Source organism: Coregonus clupeaformis, chromosome 21, assembly GCF_020615455.1.
Source record: "Coregonus clupeaformis isolate EN_2021a chromosome 21, ASM2061545v1, whole genome shotgun sequence".
Lineage (NCBI taxonomy): Eukaryota > Metazoa > Chordata > Actinopteri > Salmoniformes > Salmonidae > Coregonus > Coregonus clupeaformis.
The window spans coordinates 43,728,033-43,747,735 of NC_059212.1; the positions used below are offsets into that span (position 1 = coordinate 43,728,033).

Below are 19,703 nucleotides of genomic sequence, written 5' to 3' on the forward strand. Positions count from 1 at the left end.
GTCTCTCACCATGCTCCCTGGGCTGTAGAGAGGTACTGTCTCTCACCGTGCTCCCTGGGCTGTAGAGAGGTACTGTCTCTCACCGTGCTCCCTGGGTTGGGCTGTAGAGAGGTACTGTCTCTCACCGTGCTCCCTGGGTTGGGCTGTAGAGAGGTACTGTCTCTCACCGTGCTCCCTGGGCTGTAGAGAGGTACTGTCTCTCACCGTGCTCCCTGGGCTGTAGAGAGGTACTGTCTCTCACCATGCTCCCTGGGTTGGGCTGTAGAGAGGTACTGTCTCTCACCGTGCTCCCTGGGTTGGGCTGTAGAGAGGTACTGTCTCTCACCGTGCTCCCTGGGTTGGGCTGTAGAGAGGTACTGTCTCTCACCGTGCTCCCTGGGTTGGGCTGTAGAGAGGTACTGTCTCTCACCGTGCTCCCTGGGCTGTAGAGAGGTACTGTCTCTCACCGTGCTCCCTGGGCTGTAGAGAGGTACTGTCTCTCACCGTGCTCCCTGGGCTGTAGAGAGGTACTGTCTCTCACCGTGCTCCTGGGTTGGGCTGTAGAGAGGTACTGTCTCTCACCGTGCTCCCTGGGCTGTAGAGAGGTACTGTCTCTCACCGTGCTCCCTGGGTTGGGCTGTAGAGAGGTACTGTCTCTCACCGTGCTCCCTGGGTTGGGCTGTAGAGAGGTACTGTCTCTCACCGTGCTCCCTGGGCTGTAGAGAGGTACTGTCTCTCACCGTGCTCCCTGGGCTGTAGAGAGGTACTGTCTCTCACCGTGCTCCCTGGGCTGTAGAGAGGTACTGTCTCTCACCGTGCTCCCTGGGTTGGGCTGTAGAGAGGTACTGTCTCTCACCATGCTCCCTGGGCTGTAGAGAGGTACTGTCTCTCACCGTGCTCCCTGGGTTGGGCTGTAGAGAGGTACTCTCTCTCACCGTGCTCCCTGGGTTGGGCTGTAGAGAGGTACTGTCTCTCACCATGCTCCCTGGGCTGTAGAGAGGTACTGTCTCTCACCATGCTCCCTGGGCTGTAGAGAGGTACTGTCTCTCACCGTGCTCCCTGGGTTGGGCTACCGGTAGCTTCCAGCTGAATTTTAGGCTAACTTTCATTGCTAGCTTACAGCTGAAGCTGAATTCACTACCCTAGTACTTTGTTTGTGATACCATAAAGCTAAATAGGCTGATTGTCACCAAAACCGTATTAATTCACTTCATCTCCTTCGCCTCCCGTCTGTTTTCCATAGCCACAAGTCAAATTCCACAGCCACATTCTGCCTTGAAATGACATCCTGACATTCTTAGAGAGCAAAGCGCTCACTTTTATGAAGGAAGATATTGCCTCTTCTTTGCCAGCGTTGTTGATCAGTACAATAAAATAAGTCTTAAATGGAAGGGATTGTTTGTCATCTGTAGTCTCATGAAATCAGCTAAAATAAGATCAATAACTCAATGCATGCACACACCTATTGAATAATATGCATTCACCTGTGTTGTGGATAGACCTAGATCTTGAATTATCCAGTTACCCAGTTATCAATAGATTTACCATTCAAATAAATGATTAAATACAGTGGGGAAAAAAAGTATTTAGTCAGCCACCAATTGTGCAAGTTCTCCCACTTAAAAAGATGAGAGAGGCCTGTAATTTTCATCATAGGTACACGTCAACTATGACAGACAAATTGAGAAAAAAAAATCCAGAAAATCCCATTGTAGGATTTTTAATGAATTTATTTGCAAATTATGGTGGAAAATAAGTATTTGGTCAATAACAAAAGTTTCTCAATACTTTGTTATATACCCTTTGTTGGCAATGACACAGGTCAAACGTTTTCTGTAAGTCTTCAAAAGGTTTTCACACACTGTCGCTGGTATTTTGGCCCATTCCTCCATGCAGATCTCCTCTAGAGCAGTGATGTTTTGGGGCTGTCGCTGGGCAACACAGACTTTCAACTCCCTCCAAAGATTTTCTATGGGGTTGAGATCTGGAGACTGGGTAGGCCACTCCAGGACCTTGAAATGCTTCTTACGAAGCCACTCCTTCGCTGCCCGGGCGGTGTGTTTGGGATCATTGTCATGCTGAAAGACCCAGCCACGTTTCATCTTCAATGCCCTTGCTGATGGAAGGAGGGTTTCACTCAAAATCTCACGATACATGGCCCCATTCATTCTTTCCTTTACACGGATCAGTCGTCCTGGTCCCTTTGCAGAAAAACAGCCCCAAAGCATGATGTTTCCAACCCCATGCTTCACAGTAGGTATGGTGTTCTTTGGATGCAACTCAGCATTCTTTGTCCTCCAAACATGACGAGTTGAGTTTTTACCAAAAAGTTATATTTTGGTTTCATCTGACCATATGACATTCTCCCAATCCTCTTCTGGATCATCCAAATGCACTTCAGACGGGCCTGGACATGTACTGGCTTAAGCAGGGGACACGTCTGGCACTGCAGGATTTGAGTCCCTGGCGGCGTAGTGTCTTACTGATGGTAGGCTTTGTTACTTTGGTCCCAGCTCTCTGCAGGTCATTCACTAGGTCCCCCCGTGTGGTTCTGGGATTTTTGCTCACCGTTCTTGTGATCATTTTGACCCCACGGGGTGAGATCTTGCGTGGAGCCCCCAGATCGAGGGAGATTATCAGTGGTCTTGTATGTCTTCCATTTCCTAATAATTGCTCCCACAGTTGATTTCTTCAAACCAAGCTGCTTACCTATTGCAGATTCAGTCTTCCCCAGCCTGGTGCAGGTCTACAATTTTGTTTTTTGTGTCCTTTGACAGCTCTTTGGTCTTGGCCATTGTGGAGTTTGGAGTGTGACTGTTTGAGGTTGTGGACAGGTGTCTTTTATACTGATAACAAGTTCAAACAGGTGCCATTAATACAGGTAACGCAGTGGAGGACAGAGGAGCCTCTTAAAGAAGAAGTTACAGGTCTGTGAGAGCCAGAAATCTTGCTTGTTTGTAGGTGACCAAATACTTATTTTCCACCATAATTTGCAAATAAATTCATTAAAAATCCTACAATGGGATTTTCTGGATTTTTTTTTCTCAATTTGTCTGTCATAGTTGACGTGTACCTATGATGAAAATTACAGGCCTCTCTCATCTTTTTAAGTGGGAGAACTTGCACAATTGGTGGCTGACTAAATACTTTTTTTCCCCACTGTAAATCAATGATTAGTAGGGATGGGCATGAGTACTCCAACGGACGTCAAAACTCTGTCTTTAACCAGAGATGATAAATACTGTAAAACTATTTGGTGGAGTGTGCTTTGTGGCTGCCCGAACGGGCAAGTGAAATGTTGTCTTGAAGACAACACACATTTTCTTTGACTCTAGTGTTCGATTTGTACAACAACAAACCAAGCCAAGCATCCCACTAGTTCTTCTCCCTAAATGTCCTTTCCCCTTCATGTCTTATTCACTCAATTGCATTCCGACTGCTCCACACACACGTGAACAGTTTGTCATAAACAGTGCCCATAGAATTAGACATCGCGCGGGGGGCTGTTCCTCAATGCTGGAAGGGGAAAAGGTTTGGAAACCCCTGTTTTAGATCACAAAAAAGAACATGATTTTAGCTTACATGTTGTGGTAAAAACTGGTTTAGGAGAAGAAGAAGATGAATATTGTATTTTTCATTTGTTGTCCACATCTGTAGTCTTTTTCTTGTTCCTTTTAGCATCCTATTGCCTGAATACCCGTGAGGCTTGCATTGTTTCCAATAGGGCTTACTGTGGCATGAGCAGCTGACATGTTTTATCAGTGCTGTGGAATAAGTATTTAAAAAAAAAAATCTTATCCCCTCTCTATCTCTCTCCCTCCCTCTCTCCCTCCCTCCCTCCCTCCCTCCCTCCCTCTCAGACAGGTGTGGTACAGGTTCAGGTGAGTGATGCCTGTGCAGTCCAGCAGTGACTGTCCCCATCTGGAGTGTGTAGGAGAAATCACCAAGGAAGAACTCATCCACAAGTCACATGTGAGTCCCCCTCCATAGACCACCTGTACTGTAGTACATAAGTCCCCTCCATAGACCACCTGTAGGACATAAGTCCCCTCCATAGACCACCTGTACTGTAGTACATAAGTCCCTCCATAGACCACCTGTAGTACATAAGTCCCCTCCATAGACCACCTGTACTGTAGGACATAAGTCCCCTCCATAGACCACCTGTACTGTAGTACATAAGTCCCCTCCATAGACCACCTGTACTGTAGTACATAAGTCCCCTCCATAGACCACCTGTACTGTAGTACATAAGTCCCCTCCATAGACCACCTGTACTGTAGTACATAAGTCCCCTCCATAGACCACCTGTACTGTAGTACATAAGTCCCTCCATAGACCACCTGTACTGTAGTACATAAGTCCCCTCCATAGACCACCTGTACTGTAGTACATAAGTCCCCTCCATAGACCACCTGTACTGTAGTACATAAGTCCCCTCCATAGACCACCTGTACTGTAGTACATAAGTCCCCTCCATAGACCACCTGTACTGTAGTACATAAGTCCCCTCCATAGACCACCTGTACTGTAGTACATAAGTCCCTCCATAGACCACCTGTAGTACATAAGTCCCCTCCATAGACCACCTGTAGTACATAAGTCCCCTCCATAGACCACCTGTACTGTAGTACATAAGTCCCCTCCATAGACCACCTGTACTGTAGTACATAAGTCCCCTCCATAGACCACCTGTAGTACATAAGTCCCCTCCATAGACCACCTGTAGTACATAAGTCCCCTCCATAGACCACCTGTAGTACATAAGTCCCCTCCATAGACCACCTGTACTGTAGTACATAAGTCCCCTCCATAGACCACCTGTACTGTAGTACATAAGTCCCCTCCATAGACCACCTGTACTGTAGTACATAAGTCCCCTCCATAGACCACCTGTACTGTAGTACATAAGTCCCCTCCATAGACCACCTGTACTGTAGTACATAAGTCCCCTCCATAGACCACCTGTACTGTAGTACATAAGTCCCCTCCATAGACCACCTGTAGTACATAAGTCCCCTCCATAGACCACCTGTAGTACATAAGTCCCTCCATAGACCACCTGTACTGTAGTACATAAGTCCCCTCCATAGACCACCTGTAGTACATAAGTCCCCTCCATAGACCACCTGTACTGTAGTACATAAGTCCCTCCATAGACCACCTGTAGTACATAAGTCCCTCCATAGACCACCTGTAGTACATAAGTCCCCTCCATAGACCACCTGTACTGTAGTACATAAGTCCCCTCCATAGACCACCTGTAGTACATAAGTCCCCTCCATAGACCACCTGTACTGTAGTACATAAGTCCCCTCCATAGACCACCTGTACTGTAGTACATAAGTCCCCTCCATAGACCACCTGTACTGTAGTACATAAGTCCCCTCCATAGACCACCTGTACTGTAGTACATAAGTCCCCTCCATAGACCACCTGTACTGTAGTACATAAGTCCCCTCCATAGACCACCTGTAGTACATAAGTCCCCTCCATAGACCACCTGTACTGTTGTACATAAGTCCCCTCCATAGACCACCTGTACTGTTGTACATAAGTCCCCTCCATAGACCACCTGTAGTACATAAGTCCCCTCCATAGACCACCTGTACTGTAGTACATAAGTCCCCTCCATAGACCACCTGTACTGTAGTACATATGTCCCTCCATAGACCACCTGTACTGTAGTACATAAGTCCCCTCCATAGACCACCTGTACTGTAGTACATAAGTCCCCTCCATAGACCACCTGTAGTACATAAGTCCCCTCCATAGACCACCTGTACTGTAGTACATAAGTTCCCTCCATAGACCACCTGTAGTACATAAGTCCCCTCCATAGACCACCTGTACTGTAGTACATAAGTTCCCTCCATAGACCACCTGTAGTACATACGTCCCCTCCATAGACCACCTGTAGTACATAATTCCCCTCCATAGACCACCTGTAGTACATAAGTCCCCTCCATAGACCACCTGTACTGTAGTACATAAGTCCCTCCATAGACCACCTGTAGTACATAAGTCCCCTCCATAGACCACCTGTACTGTAGTACATAAGTCCCCTCCATAGACCACCTGTAGTACATAAGTCCCCTCCATAGACCACCTGTAGTACATAAGTCCCTTCCATAGACCACCTGTACTGTAGTACATAAGTCCCTTCCATAGACCACCTGTACTGTAGTACATAAGTCCCTCCATAGACCACCTGTACTGTAGTACATAAGTCCCCTCCATAGACCACCTGTACTGTAGTACATAAGTCCCTCCATAGACCACCTGTAGTACATAAGTCCCCTCCATAGACCACCTGTACTGTAGTACATAAGTCCCCTCCATAGACCACCTGTAGTACATAAGTCCCCTCCATAGACCACCTGTAGTACATAAGTCCCTCCATAGACCACCTGTACTGTAGTACATAATTCCCCTCCATAGACCACCTGTACTGTAGTACATAAGTCCCTCCATAGACCACCTGTACTGTAGTACATAAGTCCCCTCCATAGACCACCTGTACTGTAGTACATAAGTCTCCTCAATAGACCACCTGTACTGTAGTACATAAGTCCCCTCCATAGACCACCTGTACTGTAGTACATAAGTCCCTCCATAGACCACCTGTACTGTAGTACATAAGTCCCCTCCATAGACCACCTGTACTGTAGTACATAAGTCCCTCCATAAACCACCTGTACTGTAGTACATAAGTCCCTCCATAGACCACCTGTACTGTAGTACATAAGTCCCCTCCATAGACCACCTGTAGGACATAAGTCCCCTCCATAGACCACCTGTACTGTAGTACATAAGTCCCTCCATAGACCACCTGTAGTACATAAGTCCCCTCCATAGACCACCTGTACTGTAGGACATAAGTCCCCTCCATAGACCACCTGTACTGTAGTACATAAGTCCCCTCCATAGACCACCTGTACTGTAGTACATAAGTCCCCTCCATAGACCACCTGTACTGTAGTACATAAGTCCCCTCCATAGACCACCTGTACTGTAGTACATAAGTCCCCTCCATAGACCACCTGTACTGTAGTACATAAGTCCCTCCATAGACCACCTGTACTGTAGTACATAAGTCCCCTCCATAGACCACCTGTACTGTAGTACATAAGTCCCCTCCATAGACCACCTGTACTGTAGTACATAAGTCCCCTCCATAGACCACCTGTACTGTAGTACATAAGTCCCCTCCATAGACCACCTGTACTGTAGTACATAAGTCCCCTCCATAGACCACCTGTACTGTAGTACATATGTCCCTCCATAGACCACCTGTACTGTAGTACATAAGTCCCCTCCATAGACCACCTGTACTGTAGTACATAAGTCCCCTCCATAGACCACCTGTACTGTAGTACATAAGTCCCTCCATAGACCACCTGTAGTACATAAGTCCCCTCCATAGACCACCTGTAGTACATAAGTCCCCTCCATAGACCACCTGTACTGTAGTACATAAGTCCCCTCCATAGACCACCTGTACTGTAGTACATAAGTCCCCTCCATAGACCACCTGTACTGTAGTACATAAGTCCCCTCCATAGACCACCTGTACTGTAGTACATAAGTCCCCTCCATAGACCACCTGTAGTACATAAGTCCCCTCCATAGACCACCTGTACTGTAGTACATAAGTCCCCTCCATAGACCACCTGTACTGTAGTACATAAGTCCCCTCCATAGACCACCTGTAGTACATAAGTCCCCTCCATAGACCACCTGTAGTACATAAGTCCCTCCATAGACCACCTGTACTGTAGTACATAAGTCCCCTCCATAGACCACCTGTAGTACATAAGTCCCCTCCATAGACCACCTGTACTGTAGTACATAAGTCCCTCCATAGACCACCTGTAGTACATAAGTCCCTCCATAGACCACCTGTAGTACATAAGTCCCCTCCATAGACCACCTGTACTGTAGTACATAAGTCCCCTCCATAGACCACCTGTAGTACATAAGTCCCCTCCATAGACCACCTGTACTGTAGTACATAAGTTCCTCCATAGACCACCTGTAGTACATAAGTCCCCTCCATAGACCACCTGTACTGTAGTACATAAGTCCCCTCCATAGACCACCTGTACTGTAGTACATAAGTCCCCTCCATAGACCACCTGTACTGTAGTACATAAGTCCCCTCCATAGACCACCTGTACTGTAGTACATAAGTCCCCTCCATAGACCACCTGTACTGTAGTACATAAGTCCCCTCCATAGACCACCTGTAGTACATAAGTCCCCTCCATAGACCAACTGTACTGTTGTACATAAGTCCCCTCCATAGACCACCTGTACTGTTGTACATAAGTCCCCTCCATAGACCACCTGTAGTACATAAGTCCCCTCCATAGACCACCTGTACTGTAGTACATAAGTCCCCTCCATAGACCACCTGTACTGTAGTACATATGTCCCTCCATAGACCACCTGTACTGTAGTACATAAGTCCCCTCCATAGACCACCTGTACTGTAGTACACAAGTCCCCTCCATAGACCACCTGTAGTACATAAGTCCCCTCCATAGACCACCTGTACTGTAGTACATAAGTTCCCCTCCATAGACCACCTGTAGTACATAAGTCCCCTCCATAGACCACCTGTACTGTAGTACATAAGTTCCCCTCCATAGACCACCTGTAGTACATACGTCCCTCCATAGACCACCTGTAGTACATAATTCCCCTCCATAGACCACCTGTAGTACATAAGTCCCCTCCATAGACCACCTGTACTGTAGTACATAAGTCCCTCCATAGACCACCTGTAGTACATAAGTCCCCTCCATAGACCACCTGTACTGTAGTACATAAGTCCCCTCCATAGACCACCTGTAGTACATAAGTCCCCTCCATAGACCACCTGTAGTACATAAGTCCCTTCCATAGACCACCTGTACTGTAGTACATAAGTCCCTTCCATAGACCACCTGTACTGTAGTACATAAGTCCCTCCATAGACCACCTGTACTGTAGTACATAAGTCCCCTCCATAGACCACCTGTACTGTAGTACATAAGTCCCTCCATAGACCACCTGTAGTACATAAGTCCCCTCCATAGACCACCTGTACTGTAGTACATAAGTCCCCTCCATAGACCACCTGTACTGTAGTACATAAGTCCCCTCCATAGACCACCTGTACTGTAGTACATAATTCCCCTCCATAGACCACCTGTACTGTAGTACATAAGTCCCTCCATAGACCACCTGTACTGTAGTACATAAGTCCCCTCCATAGACCACCTGTACTGTAGTACATAAGTCTCCTCAATAGACCACCTGTACTGTAGTACATAAGTCCCCTCCATAGACCACCTGTACTGTAGTACATAAGTCCCTCCATAGACCACCTGTACTGTAGTACATAAGTCCCCTCCATAGACCACCTGTACTGTAGTACATAAGTCCCTCCATAAACCACCTGTACTGTAGTACATAAGTCCCTCCATAGACCACCTGTACTGTAGTACATAAGTCCCCTCCATAGACCACCTGTACTGTAGTACATAAGTCCCTCCATAGACCACCTGTACTGTAGTACATAAGTCCCCTCCATAGACCACTTGTACTGTAGTACATAAGTCCCCTCCATAGACCACCTGTACTGTAGTACATAAGTCCCTCCATAAACCACCTGTACTGTAGTACATAAGTCCCTCCATAGACCACCTGTAGTACATAAGTCCCCTCCATAGACCACCTGTAGTACATAAGTCCCCTCCATAGACCACCTGTACTGTAGTACATAATCCCTCCATAGACCACCTGTAGTACATAAGTCCCCTCCATAGACCACCTGTACTGTAGTACATAAGTCCCCTCCATAGACCACCTGTAGTACATAAGTCCCCTCCATAGACCACCTGTACTGTAGTACATAAGTCCCTCCATAGACCACCTGTACTGTAGTACATAAGTCCCTCCATAGACCACCTGTAGTACATAAGTCCCCTCCATAGACCACCTGTACTGTAGTACATAAGTCCCCTCCATAGACCACCTGTAGTACATAAGTCCCCTCCATAGACCACCTGTAGTACATAAGTCTCCTCCATAGACCACCTGTACTGTAGTACATAAGTCCCTCCATAGACCACCTGTACTGTAGTACATAAGTCCCTCCATAGACCACCTGTACTGTAGTACATAAGTCCCCTCCATAGACCACCTGTAGTACATAAGTCCCCTCCATAGACCACCTGTACTGTAGTACATAAGTCCCCTCCATAGACCACCTGTAGTACATAAGTCCCCTCCATAGACCACCTGTACTGTAGTACATAAGTCCCCTCCATAGACCACCTGTACTGTAGTACATAAGTCCCCTCCATAGACCACCTGTACTGTAGTACATTCAGTGCATTAGGAAAGTATTCAGACCCCTTGACTTTTTCAAAATGTTGTTATGTTACAGCCTTATTCTAAAATGGATTAAATTGTTATTTTCCCCTCATCAATATACACCCAATACCCCATAATGACAAAGCAAAAACAGGTTTTATTTTTTGTGTGCAAAAAATAAAATAATATAAATATCACATTTTCATAAGTATTCAGTACTTTGTTGAAGCACCTTTGGCAGCGATTACAGCCTCTCAAGCTCTGTCAGGTTGGATGGGGAGCGTCGCTGCACAGCTATTTTCAGGTCTCTCCAGAGATGTTCGATCGGGTTCAAGTCCGGGCTCTGTAGATGCTGTCTTACTGGTCCAGTCTGAGATTATAATACTGTTTTACTGGTCTGGCCTGGCCTGTTCACTGAAGCTGGTTGTTGTGATGTAATGTTTTGTGTGTGTGTGTGTGTGTGTGTGTGTGTGTGTGTGTGTGTGTGTGTGTGTTTCTAGGGCCAGTGTCAAGACTGCAAGGTTGGAGGACCAAATCTGTGGGCGTGTCTGGAGGTGAGTGAGCGGTCCCAGGCTTTGTTTGACTTTTATTTTGAAAGTTCTGTGACTGCCATTTGGCCTTGTATGAATATGGACTGTACAGTTCTGTAGTAATAATATGTTTTCTCTGTGTGTGTGTGTGTGTGTGCAGAACAGCTGTGCGTATGTGGGCTGTGGAGAATCTCACGCTGACCACAGCACTGTCCACTCACAGGTGAGTCACCCCTGACCCTTGACCCTTCACCTCCCACACACATACCTACAGGACTAGATCAATATTCAGGAGAGTATAGAACATACCTACAGGACTAGATCAATATTCAGGAGGGTATAGAACATACCTACAGGACTAGATCAATATTCAGGATGATGCAGGAGAAAAGGTGGAGACGAGAGATGTGTTGGAGGAAGGGAGGGGGTGTTGGAGGAAGGGAGGGGGTGTTGGAGGGAGGGAGGGGGTGTTGGAGGGAGGGAGGGGGTGTTGGAGGGAGGGAGGGGGTGTTGGAGGGAGGGAGGGGGTGTTGGAGGAAGGGAGGGGGGTGATGGTGGGAGGGAGGGGGTGATGGAGGAAGGGAGGGGGTGTTGGAGGAAGGGAGGGGGTGTTGGAGGGGTGTTGGAGGAAGGGAGGGGGTGTTGGAGGGAGGGAGGGGGTGATGGTGGGAGGGAGGGGGTGATGGAGGAAGGGAGGGGGTGTTGGAGGAAGGGAGGGGGTGTTGGAGGGGGTGTTGGAGGAAGGGAGGGGGTGTTGGAGGAAGGGAGGGGGTGTTGGAGGGAGGGAGGGGGTGATGGTGGGAGGGAGGGGTGTTGGAGGGAGGGAGGGGTGTTGGAGGGAGGGAGGGGGTGTTGGAGGAAGGGAGGGGGGTGTTGGAGGGGGTGATGGTGGGAGGGAGGGGGTGATGGAGGAAGGGAGGGGGTGTTGGAGGAAGGGAGGGGGGTGTTGGAGGAAGGGAGGGGGTGTTGGAGGGGGTGTTGGAGGAAGGGAGGGGGTGATGGAGGAAGGGAGGGGGTGTTGGAGGAAGGGAGGGGGTGTTGGAGGGGGTGTTGGAGGAAGGGAGGGGGGTGATGGAGGAAGGGAGGGGGTGTTGGAGGAAGGGAGGGGGGTGTTGGAGGGAGGGAGGGGGTGTTGGAGGGAGGGAGGGGGTGTTGGAGGAAGGGAGGGGGTGTTGGAGGGGGTGATGGTGGGAGGGAGGGGGTGTTGGAGGAAGGGAGGGGGGTGATGGTGGGAGGGAGGGGGGTGTTGGAGGAAGGGAGGGGGGTGATGGTGGGAGGGAGGGGAGTGATGGAGGAAGGGAGGGGGTGTTGGAGGAAGGGAGGGGGTGTTGGAGGGGGTGTTGGAGGAAGGGAGGGGGTGTTGGAGGAAGGGAGGGGGTGTTGGAGGGAGGGAGGGGGTGATGGTGGGAGGGAGGGGGTGTTGGAGGGAGGGAGGGGGTGTTGGAGGAGGGAGGGGGTGTTGGAGGAAGGGAGGGGGTGTTGGAGGGGGGTGTTGGAGGAAGGGAAGGGGGGTGTTGGAGGGAGGGGGGTGTTGGAGGGGGTGTTGGAGGAAGGGAGGGGGTGATGGAGGAAGGGAGGGGGTGTTGGAGGAAGGGAGGGGGTGTTGGAGGGGGTGTTGGAGGAAGGGAGGGGGTGATGGAGGAAGGGAGGGGGGTGTTGGAGGAAGGGAGGGGGTGTTGGAGGGAGGGAGGGGGTGTTGGAGGAAGGGAGGGGGGTGTTGGAGGGGGTGATGGTGGGAGGGAGGGGGTGATGGAGGGAAGGGAGGGGGTGTTGGAGGAAGGGAGGGGGTGTTGGAGGAAGGGAGGGGTGTTGGAGGGGGTGTTGGAGGAAGGGAGGGGGGTGTTGGAGGGAGGGAGGGGTGTTGGAGGAGGGAGGGAGGGGAAGGGAGGGGTGTTGGAGGAAGGGAGGGGGTGTTGGAGGGGGGTGTTGGAGGGAGGGAGGGGGTGTTGGAGGGAGGGAGGGGGTGTTGGAGGAAGGGAGGGGGTGTTGGAGGAAGGGAGGGGGGTGATGGAGGAAGGGAGGGGGTGTTGGAGGAAGGGAGGGGTGTTGGAGGAAGGGAGGGGGTGTTGGAGGAAGGGAGGGGGGTGTTGGAGGAAGGGAGGGGGGTGTTGGAGGGGGTGATGGAGGAAGGGAGGGGGTGTTGGAGGAAGGGAGGGGGTGTTGGAGGGAGGGAGGGGGTGTTGGAGGGGGTGATGGTGGGAGGGAGTGTTGGGGTGAGGGATGGGAGAAGAAGGAAGTGTGAGGGGGGCGAGGAGAAAGGAGGTGGTGGAGAGAGGGAGTGATGGGGGGAGAGAAAGGGATTTAAGATGTTAAAGTAGATGAGAGTCCCAGTTCGTATTGCCATTAAAAGGAATAAGATTATATGATTATTACCTAGCATTAGATTATTTCATCGCTCCCTCTTTCTCTCCCTCTATCGATCTCTCTCTCTCTCTACCTCTTTCTGTCTCTCACTCTCTTTCTATATATATATACACAGTGCATTCGGAAAGTATTCAGACCCCTTGACTTTTTCCACATTTTGTTACGTTACAGCCTTATTCTAAAATGGATTAAATTGTTGTTGTTTTTCATCAATCTACACACAATACTGTATAATGACGAAGCAAAAAACAGTTTTTGCAAATGTATTAAAAATAAAAAACTGAAATCACATTTACATAAGTATTCAGACACTTTACTCAGTACTTTGTTGAAGTACCTTTGGCATCGATTACAGATTAAGTCTTCTTGGGTATGACGCTACAAGCTTGGCACACCTGTATTTGGGGAGTTTCGCTGCACAGCTATTTTCAGGTCTCTCCAGAGATGTTCGATCGGGTTGAAGTTCTGGCTCTGGCTGGGCCACTCAAGGACATTCAGAGACTTGTCCTGAAGCCACTCCTGCATTGTCTTGGCTGTGTGCTTAGGGTTGTTGTCCTGTTGGAAGGTGAACCTTCACCCCAGTCTGAGGTCCTGAGCACTCTGGAGCAGGTTTTCATCAAGGATCTCTCTGTACTTTTCTCCGTTCATGTTTGCCTCGATCCTGACTAGTCTCCCAGTCCCTGCTGCTGAAAAACATCCCCACAGCATGATGCTGCCACCACCATGCTTCACCGTAGGGATGGTGCCAGGTTTCCTCCAGACGTGATACTTGGCATTCAGGCCAAAGAGTTCAATCTTGTTTCTCACGGTCTGAGAGTCTTTAGGTGCCTTTTGGCAAACTCCAAGTGGGCTGTCATGTGCCTTTTACTGAGGAGTGGCTTCCATCTGGCAACTCTCCCATAAAGGCCTGATTGGTGGAGTGCTGCAGAGATGTTTGTCCTTCTAGAAGGTTCTCCCATCTCCACAGAGGAACTCTGGAGCTCTGTCAGAGTGACCATCGGGTTATTTTTAATACATTTGCTAAAAATTCTAAAAGCCTGTTTTCACTTTGTCATTATGTGGTATTGTGTGTAGATTGATGAGGACACTTGTTTGTGTACATATATTTTATGTAATGTTGTATGTTTTCCCCCCAACACAACTTTCCATCAATTTGTATAGCAGACCCTCATGCCAAATTGAGTCAAAAGTTTTTTTTAAATCAACAAAGCATGAGAAGACTTTGCTTTTGTTTTGTTTGTTTGTCAATAAGGGTGTGCAGGGTGTATACATGGTCTGTCGTACTGTATTTTGGTAAGAAGCCAATTTGACATTTGTTCAGGACATTGTTTTCACTGAGGAAATGTTGGAGTCTGCTGTTGATGATACTGCAGAGGATTTTTTCAGAGATTGCTGCTGATGCAGATTCCACGGTAATTATTGTGGTCAAATTTGTCTCCTTGGTTCCAAATATTAGGGAAGATGCCAGAGCTGAGGATAATGTTGAAGAGTTGAATTTGTGGTCTGCATATTGTATTTCGTGTAGGATACCATCAACACCACAGGCCTTTTGGGGTTGGAGGGTTTGTATTTTGTCCTGTAGCTCATCCGAAGTAATTGGAGAATCCAGAGGGTTCTGGTAGTCTTTAGTAGCTGATTCCAGGTTTTTAAATTATCATGTACAGTGGGGGAAAAAAGTATTTAGTCAGCCACCAATTGTGCAAGTTCTCCCACTTAAAAAGATGAAAGAGGCCTGGAAATGGAAGACATACAAGACCACTGATAATCTCCCTCGATCTGGGGTTCCACGCAAGATCTCACCCTAGTGAATGACCTGCAGAGAGCTGGGACCAAAGTAACAAAGTTTACCATCAGTAACACACTACGCCGCCAGGGACTCAAATCCTGCAGTGCCAGACGTGTCCCCCTGCTTAAGCCAGTACATGTCCAGGCCCGTCTGAAGTTTGCTAGAGTGCATTTGGATGATCCAGAAGAGGATTGGGAGAATGTCATATGGTCAGATGAAACCAAAATATAACTTTTTGGTAAAAACTCAACTCGTCGTGTTTGGAGGACAAAGAATGCTGGGTTGCATCCAAAGAACACCATACCTACTGTGAAGCATGGGGGTGGAAACATCATGCTTTGGGGCTGTTTTTCTGCAAAGGGACCAGGACGACTGATCCGTGTAAAGGAAAGAATGAATGGGGCCATGTATCGTGAGATTTTGAGTGAAAACCTCCTTCCATCAGCAAGGGCATTGAAGATGAAACGTGGCTGGGTCTTTCAGCATGACAATGATCCCAAACACACCGCCCGGGCAACGAAGGAGTGGCTTCGTAAGAAGCATTTCAAGGTCCTGGAGTGGCCTAGCCAGTCTCCAGATCTCAACCCCATAGAAAATCTTTGGAGGGAGTTGAAAGTCCGTGTTGCCCAGCGACAGCCCCAAAACATCACTGCTCTAGAGGAGATCTGCATAGAGGAATGGGCCAAAATACCAGCAACAGTGTGTGAAAACCTTGTGAAGACTTACAGAAAACGTTTGACCTGTGTCATTGCCAACAAAGGGTATATAACAAAGTATTGAGAAACTTTTGTTATTGACCAAATACTTATTTTCCACCATATGTTGCAAATAAATTCATTAAAAATCCTACAATGTGATTTTCTGGAGAAAAAAATTCTCATTTTGTCTGTCATAGTTGACGTGTACCTTTGATGAAAATTACAGGCCTCTCTCATCTTTTTAAGTGGGAGAACTTGCACAATTGGTGGCTGACTAAATACATTTTTTCCCCACTGTATATGTTTTTGCTCTTGGTTATTAGTTATTTGGCCCAAAAGGTTGGAGAAGTGGTGTATCCATACATCTTCATTTTGGATAGATAGCTCTTCCTGTTGTTTGGTTAGTGCGTTCCAATTTTCCCAGAAGTGATTTGATTCTTCAATCACAATGATAGGCTTCCTACTGCTAAGTTTACAACTTCACTGTTGCAGGAAAACATTTTGTCCTGGAAGTTGTCTAGGAGGGATTGGATTTGTTGTTGGCCAATTGTTTCTTGTGGTCCTCTGTAGCTCAGCTGGTAGAGCACGGCGCTTGTAATGCCAGGGTAGTGGGTTCGATCCCCGGGACCACCCATACGTAAAAATGTATGCACACATGACTTTGGATAAAAGCGTCTGCTAAATGGCTTATTATTATTTTTATATTATTATTTCTACACTACCCTCCTTCCATCTATAGCATTTCTTATTTCTCATGGTTGATTATTGCTCTGTTGAAGTAGATTGTGATTTTGCTGTGGTCTGATAGGGGTGTCAGTGGGCTGACTGTGAACGCTCTGAGAGACTCTGGGTTGAGGTCAGTGATAAAGTAGTCTACAGTACTACTGCCAAGAGATGAGCTGTAGGTGTACCTACTGTAGGAGTCCACTCGACGCCTTTTTTGTTGGTTATGTTGTCGTAGTTGTGCCTAGGGGGGCATATTGGGGAGGGAATGCTGTCACCTCCAGGTCGGTGTTTGTCCCCCTGTGTGCTGAGGGTGTCAGGTTCTTGTCCAGTTCTGGCATTTAGGTCGCCACAGACTCTCCCCCTCCTAGGATGGAGAATCACATTTTATTTGTCACATGCGCTGAATACAACAGGTGTGGACCTTACCGTGAAATGCTGACTGACAAGCCCTTAACCAACAATGCCGTTTTAAGAAAACAAGAGTTAAGGAAATATTTACTAAATAAACTAAAGTTAAAAAAGTCTATATACAGGGCGTACCTGTACCGAGTCAATATGCAGGAGAAGCTGTCTTCATTAAAGTATGGTGATGCTAGTGGGGGAAATAGGTAGCACACAGGAGGACATTTTTCTCTGAAAGTCTAGCCAAATGTGAAATGTTCCTGTTTTGATTAATAGTGAGTTAGGTCTGCTCTATACCAAAGTAGCATACCCCCTGAGTCCATTCCCTGTTTCACACCTGGTAGTTTGGTGGATGGGACTACCAGCTCTCTGTAACCTAGAGTGCAACCAGTGGGTCCGTCTCCTCTATACCATGGTTCTTGTAGGATGACAATGTCTGTATTTCCGATTTCTTCGGTGAAGTCCAGGTTCCTGCTCTTTAGGCCAAAGGCAGATGACCTCAGGCCTTGGATATTCCAGGATGAGATAGTGAAGGCTTTGTGTTCCATCAAGTGTCTAATGTTGTTGGTCGTGTGGTTTGGCCTCAGACCAGTAAGTGTGAGCAGAGCCTGCTGAGCATCTGGTACATGCCATTGGCTTGGGCTAGTGTAAGAGTGGGTGTTGGGCCTGTTTGCCTGCTCACGGCCCTGGCATATGTGTGACTTTCATGTTGAGGCCCTCTTTGCGGGAGTGGGGGACATGGGGTGGGTAGGAGGGGCATAGGTCTGATCTGAGAGGCTTATATGGGGTGTGGGCATCTCTCTGTCTCTCTGTCTCTCTGTCTCTCTGTCTCTCTGTCTCTCTCTCTCTGTCTCTCTCTCTCTCTGTCTCTGTCTCTCTGTCTCTGTCTCTCTGTCTTCTCTCTCTCTCTCTCTCTCTCTCTCTCTCATTTTATATATTTCAATTGAAGGGCTTTATTGGCATGGGAAACATATGTTAACATTGGCAAAGCAAGTGAAATGAATAATAAGCTCTCTCTCCCTCGCTCTCCAACATCAAAGACCAGTCATCTCTGTTACAGTCCTTTCTGCCTGCTTTTGAAGCACATGTCGTACACTGTGAACACCATGGATGCACACCCTATTCCGTTTTTATAGTGCACTACTTAGTAGGGACTAGGGTGCCATTTGGGATGCACCCAACCATCTATCCATACAGCTAACACTTAGCTGTCCTCTTTCTGCCAGTATAGGATCATCCATTATTAATATGTATTTCTGTGGGAGGTGGGGGAGGTGCTCTGTTAAAGACTAGAGCGGGAAAGGATCAGGGTGTGAGGCGTTGGTGGCTTATCCTTTCCCGTCTCTAGCCAGCTCTGCTGTCAACATTCAACACTAATGCAGACGCATGAATAATGGAACAAGTGACTGACTGGTCTACAGCTGTCCCGCTGTCTGTCCGGACAGCTCTGGGTCAATAATAACAATAATAAGCTCATTTTGTTTATAACATATAAATATAACCTGTATTACACCTTTTATAACCCCTTTATAACGTGTTTATAACCCCTCTATAACAGGAGACGCGGCACAACCTGACAGTGAACCTGACCACCCTGAGGGTGTGGTGTTATGCCTGTGGGAAAGAGGTGTTCCTGGAGCGTAAACTGGGCCCTCACTCCCCTGTCCGCACGAAGACCCCAACATCACCTCACACCAACAACACACAGGTAATGTTACCATCTGGGACACACATTGATTGATACCTGAATCTCAAACCACTAATGAAGTTCCCTCAGGATAAATACAGTTGTCTATATGTAAGGCCTAAACAAACGTCCACAACCCCGACCAAATCAAGATATAACTTGGAAATGGTATAATCCACTCTATATGTAATCATTGTTAATTATTATTTCACATATTTTAAGACCATGTTGAAAGTAAATAATCATTCAGTTAAGTAATGTTTTCTTTCACTATGAAATGCTGTCAAAGCATTGAGACATTCTGCTGTTGTCAATTCCTCATGTTGCTTTTAATGTTGTCTAGATAAGGAGGGTTCTGATATTGTTCTAGATAAGGAGGGTTCCGATATGGTTCTAGATGAGGATGGTTCTGATATTGTTCTAGATAAGGATGGTTCTGATATGGTTCTAGATGAGGATGGTTCTGATATGGTTCTTGATCAAGATGGTTCTAGATCAGGATGGTTCTAGATGAGGATGGTTCTGATATGGTTCTAGATGAGGATGGTTCTGATATGGTTCTAGATGAGGATGGTTCTGATATGGTTCTAGATGAGGATAGTTCAGATATGGTTCTAGATGAGGATGGTTCTGATATGGTTCTAGATGAGGATAGTTCAGATATGGTTCTAGATGAGGATGGTTCTGATATGGTTCTAGATGAGGATGGTTCTAGATGAGGATGGTTCTAGATGAGGGTGGTTCTAGATCAGGATGGTTCTAGATAAAGATGGTTCTGATATGGTTCTAGATGAGGATGGTTCTGATATGGTTCTAGATGAGGATAGTTCTGATATGGTTCTAGATGAGGATGGTTCTGATATGGTTCTAGATGAGGATAGTTCTGATATGGTCCTAGATGAGGATGGTTCTGATATGGTTCTAGATGAGGATAGTTCTGATATGGTTCTAGATGAGGATGGTTCAGATATGGTTCTAGATGAGGATGGTTCTGATATGGTTCTAGATGAGGATGGTTCTGATATGGTTCTAGATGAGGATAGTTCTGATATGGTTCTAGATGAGGATGGTTCTAGATGAGGATGGTCCTAGATGAGGATGGTTCTGATATGGTTCTAGATGAGGATAGTTCTGATATGGTTCTAGATGAGGATGGTTCTAGATGA

General features: G+C 47.3%; 1 protein-coding gene across 3 annotated transcripts in view; it reads left to right on the forward strand.

Annotated features, from left to right (window-relative positions):
* usp33 (ubiquitin specific peptidase 33) overlaps positions 1–19,703 on the forward strand; it is an 83,493-nt gene that overhangs the window by 6,602 nt on the left and 57,188 nt on the right. For 2 of the 3 annotated variants that reach the window (XM_041842954.1, XM_041842956.1), the window contains exons 2-5: positions 3,840–3,951; positions 10,845–10,898; positions 11,035–11,097; positions 18,409–18,558. In XM_041842954.1, coding sequence (XP_041698888.1) covers positions 3,868–3,951; positions 10,845–10,898; positions 11,035–11,097; positions 18,409–18,558 — 351 coding nt within the window. In that variant the 5' untranslated portion in view covers positions 3,840–3,867. Of the gene's footprint in view, positions 1–3,839; positions 3,952–10,844; positions 10,899–11,034; positions 11,098–18,408; positions 18,559–19,703 lie in introns of those variants that run through there. The other variant, XM_041842955.1, reaches the window with a different exon arrangement.